Below are 5,122 nucleotides of genomic sequence, written 5' to 3'. Positions count from 1 at the left end.
TTAAGATGATAACATTCTAAACGACCCATGATCCTAAAGGTCTAAAAAATGGATACATCTTCCAATTAAATAGACTTTGGTATCGAACAGATTCTCAAGGGGATGGAGGCATTCGAAAATTCGTATAGTAATATCATTAAATTCAAACAAAATATTAAGCAAGTTGGTAAGTAAACTATTTTCTTCTGTCATTACTTTGTATGACTTATTAGTCGTGAGTTTGATCCCCGTAAGAATTTTAATTGAATATTCATGTTCGCGAATTGGTTTTAAAGGGACCGTCAACCGCGATTGATGAAAAAAGAAAAGTTCTAAAATACCGTTTTATGAGTTTATATTGATTAAAATATCACGACTGGTATATTACATTACTATAAAAAAGTTGTTAAGTTTTCATATTTTCAGTTATTCGGTAATAAATCTTACTGGGTACAGGTACCAGGTAACTACCAGTGAACTATACATAACGCAAGTAGATTGATCATCATCGTCACGTGGTAAACCCAAGAATACAATTGTGCATGCGTTGTGAATTGTATATATTTTATATTTAAAATGACCAATCTACTTGTGTTATTTATAGTATGTTTATCGTTATGTCACGATGTTATGATTTTACATCGCGAAATTTTATTAGCGAATATACTGAAAATATGAACTTTTTTCAAGTAATGTTATATGCCAGTCGTGATATTTTCAAATCAATATAAACTAATAATTGTAAAAAAATATGGTATTTTAGAACTTTTATATTTTCGCGGTTGACGGTTCCTTTAACACGTTATATAAATATATAATTTACTGTACGTGTAATTTATAGTGGAATAAGAATGTGTAAATAGTATTTGGACGACATGAATGAACACACAAACTTTGCCCCGTTAACTGCAATAATTTTACCGATGATTACTAGCTATGAATCAAACCAATATCTATAGACACACCTATACAAATAATGAAGGCTTTATTGGCATTATGAAAATGAACATAAAAATGCAAGTAAACTCGAAAAGAAAATATATCAGACACCAGTGAAATATATCCATCTATTTTAAGTAAATGGACTCAATCTCATATTTTTTCATTATTTCATACGACAAAGTAAATTTTAGTGGTAGCATACAATCTATTCAATATAGTATGCAAAACATTAACAATCAATGGCTTATAACAAACTGAGCCCAATTGGATATTTTAATTGTGTCTCGGACACTGATCAGAACTCAAATATAATTGTTCGCGGCCCTATTTACTCGGGTCTTGGTAGAAATAGATTAACAACAACAGAATCTGTGTCGAGCCGCAAGATGTATTCGAAAAACAAAAAATTGGCTTAGTTCGAAGAGGGCTGGACCACAAAACCGTGGATCGCAGTTTTGATTCCATGACAGACAATGGTAATGGAATTATTTATACGATATTTCTTTGTGTACCTCTTACTCAAAGTGTTCAGTTTTTTTTTAGTAAGTATGAACTGTAGGTACCTTTAGACCGGCTAAACTAAGATATTGTGGGTAGGTTATTTGACCGCCGTGATATGACTTTGTAGTTTGAATGACAAGTATATTGTTTCAAGCCATGGTGAAGAAACCGAAACAAACAAGAAGAAAAAGTATCAACTATGATTTATAGCGATCTTTAGCATTTCCGAATGCTGGACATGACACGTTTGATTTTGTGTTTTACATGTAGGATCTCCTTTCCCGTGATTTGAAGCTGTGTATGGCTTTATACGATATCAACGCTCTACGATATCAAATACAAAAACAAATAATATCTCTTTATAAATATAAAGCGTGCAGAGATAACATCAAAGTATATAGTTACGGATGGGCACAACATCTTTTAGTACTTGTTATGAGTAGAACACAATAAAAATAATGTTTCTTGATTTTCCAAAGAGAGACTCTGACTTTGTACACTCATTTCAAATAATTCGCTACATTTTATGATAATTAAGGTGTCTACGATATGTGGGTCTCAAAGACGCTTAAAACTTACACAGTAAAACTGTGTGGAAGAAATATATAACCTCTGTGTTGATTACGACCAATAACCTCTGTATTGACTACGACATAAACTTCCAAAGAAGCATTGTCTGTCCCCATGACAAGTATTATCTGTCCCCATGACAAGTGGTTGTAATGGATCATGAATTTTGATCGGTAAGCATTTGGGCCTTACATATTGGCCATCCCGACTGTAAAACACTTAAGGTTACATCCCACTAAACTACTGTGTATGCCTACGCGCCCATTTCTAACGAATTAATTTTTTCGTCTGGTTCAAAAATCCAATAAGCGCTTGAACCCATGTATTTTTGTTATTTCTTTTATCCAATGTTTGTCTGCAACATTTTGGTACATTTTATTGGGGACTACATTGACAGATGAGTGTTTTAGTGCGTTTATTGAAGTATACTGTGCTTCGATGGTCTTTCCATTTGGGCGTATGGTATTTTCGAATAAATTTTCGATTTTTTATTGTAATTTAAAAAACCCCACTAAAAACACATGAATCTTTAAATTAAATTAGTCCTGTGCGATCTAAAATTAGGAAAAGGCAATACATAATTTTGCCGTTTCGTAATGGGACTTTTTGAGAATATGATTTAGTGTAAACTAACCTTAACGCAGAATATCGAGGACCGGATACAACAACAACAACAATGACGACGGCGGACATATCGATTTATAAACAAATTCGAAAGCTAAGGAAGAAGTTGAGACAAATCGAACATTTAGAGAGCATTGACCGAGACCTTTCAAACGAGGAGGTGGTTAAGGTATCAGCACAACTCCACAATGCCTCAAAGTAAACTTCTAAAATGCCTATACAATTGCACCATATTTCGGACAGTCTCTATATCGGTGCCCTAAGTAAATAGTCTTAGATTCTAGCTCCTAAATAAAAAAAAATAATCGAAGAATGAAATTGTAATGAAGATCATTTTATTTGACTGCATCATCTTCTTAAATAGTGATTCAGAATGGTCCCACTTTCCTAAAACAGGTGTATTAATGCATGATAAGTTCTTGTTGGCTCAGGTACTCTTAAGCAGGGTTCGCTCTTTCATTCCCCATTTGAGCCATTTGCAAAAATATTTAGAATTTATCTCAAGAAAAATCTGATTTGCAAAAATGTTTAATCTCGTAAAATTTCATTGAAAACATCCCCCATTTTAATCTGGACTGGTTTTCTATAGACCAGTTCACAAGTGACTTAGTTCATGCTTAGCTAAAGAAACTTCAGCATACAGTTTATATAGTATTGACATACCTGTACGCTGAAGCCAACCCCATATCGAAAGTCAACCAGAGTCGTTACATATTTATGTCACGCTATAAATCAAAGAAAGCTCATTTTCTTGGATACATTTCTACAGATATTGGTGAATGAATATAAATTACTGCATCGAGGAATATTTTAAGGTTCAAATGTTTCAAATGCATCTTACAAAAGATGAAAATAACTCATCAGTCTGAAATTCACAATTTTGACACCATTGTCGCTTTGTCATGTGACAAGTTTTCATTTGGATACTTTCGGATCGACCTTGACATTTTATGCTGAAATTGTAAACATTACTTTCGTTTTCTGAAAGATATTATTTGTGATAAACAACTTACGTCTGGTGGATTATAAGACTGATTTCATTGTGAATCAGGTAGTTTTATATAATATTTACTTTGACTTTGTATTGACAAGTGCTACAATTTGTTTACAAAATAAGCCAGAATAATTAAAATACCGGGATATGTCATTCTGAATTTGAAAGCACTTGAGCACATGATTAGTTACTAAAAATAAAAATCACGTCATATGACCTTTCTCGATACAGTACACTCCACGCATTTTCCCCAAAAAACAAGCTCCCTCCGCGGATTTTTTTCTGCTAGCGAGTGTTCATGCGGCGTTGAGAGAGCGAGGTGAACTCCATAAAACGCTCGGCGTTACGCCGCGTTTGCTAATTCCCGCGGCGTGTATTACTTTAGCCTAGTCGGTAAATGCAGACAATTTCCGTTCTTATCAGTGATCGCCGCGCAACGCCGCGTTAGCAGTGTGCTACTGGGCATGCCAGAAAATAAAGAAATTGTTATAATAAATTGTTTAAATACTGTAGTACATGTAAAAAAAAGATAATTGTTTACAAAATTAATGCGTATAAAAAATGATGTTTTTTAATTCACAGGTACGTCTACAATATGAATGAATATAAGACATTTGACAAATTAATATTTAAATCATAACACATATAAGGCCAAAAAGAAAAATAGTTGTGTTTCCGGTCACCCGACCGACCCTATCTTTTTGGGGCCGACCCAAAAACTTATTATCCAATATTTGCCTTTTTTGTTAATTTTTCCCCGTCGAGTTCCGAGTTCGGCGATTTTTTTCCATCTCCGTCCGGTCGAATTCGGCGATTACCAGAATTATTGTGACCTGCAAAATAACATCCCGTCGCCGCGAACGCTTTGTATTATACACATTGTGCAATCGGGGGACAAGCCTGATTTTCCCGCAAAATCGATATCCGGCGTTCCGTTTGATTGTAAACATGGCGTCGTCCATTTTTGTCCGTCAATTTGAACAACTGTTTTAATCATGCCGGAACAAAGTCTTTGAATTCTTATTCAAACTCCATGACTTTAAAGAATGTATGGCACAGATACCAACCAGCACAGTCAAAGGGATCGAAACTGGAAGTTCGTGGGTTTTTCTGCTGAAGAAAAGGTGAGTTTTTTTGTTTGTTGGACAGTCGAGCTTACAATGAGCCTTCCTTCGGGATTGGCTTGCTCCTGTCAACTAATTTGTAGCAACACGTAATTTAGAGATAAACAAAAACAATCATTTTATTTCTGACGAACAGCGAGGATCAATTTAAATGTAGTCAATGACTTTTATAGTATTTTCAAGTGTAAATCGGCGACAGTCGTCTTTCATGTCATTAGTTTTGGCGAGAGGTATTAAAACTTGAGACTGAACAATGGGTCCCTAAATGTATAGCACAAAGATCGATGTATATCTCTCTCGTGCACAATTTTGCCAATTGACCATAATTCATTCTGTTTTCCTTTGCAAACAGGACTTCCGGATCTTAAAATGTAGCTTGCCGTGGGTC

At 34.6% G+C, this 5,122-nt stretch overlaps 1 protein-coding gene across 2 annotated transcripts in view; it reads left to right on the top strand.

Annotated features, from left to right (window-relative positions):
• Positions 1 to 2,637: 2,637 nt before the first annotated feature.
• Positions 2,638 to 5,122, top strand: part of LOC127831627 (F-box/WD repeat-containing protein 7-like) — a 60,825-nt gene continuing 58,340 nt past the window's right edge. Inside the window, exon 1 of one of the 2 annotated variants that reach the window (XM_052356606.1) lies at positions 2,638 to 2,785. In XM_052356606.1, the coding sequence (XP_052212566.1) occupies positions 2,669 to 2,785 (117 nt within the window). In that variant the 5' untranslated portion in view covers positions 2,638 to 2,668. Of the gene's footprint in view, positions 2,815 to 5,122 lie in introns of both variants that reach the window. The other variant, XM_052356607.1, reaches the window with a different exon arrangement.

This window comes from Dreissena polymorpha, chromosome 5 (genome assembly GCF_020536995.1).
Source record: "Dreissena polymorpha isolate Duluth1 chromosome 5, UMN_Dpol_1.0, whole genome shotgun sequence".
NCBI classification, from domain to species: domain Eukaryota; kingdom Metazoa; phylum Mollusca; class Bivalvia; order Myida; family Dreissenidae; genus Dreissena; species Dreissena polymorpha.
Note: the sequence above shows the minus strand (reverse complement) of the source record. Positions and strands in the feature narration are given on the sequence as shown.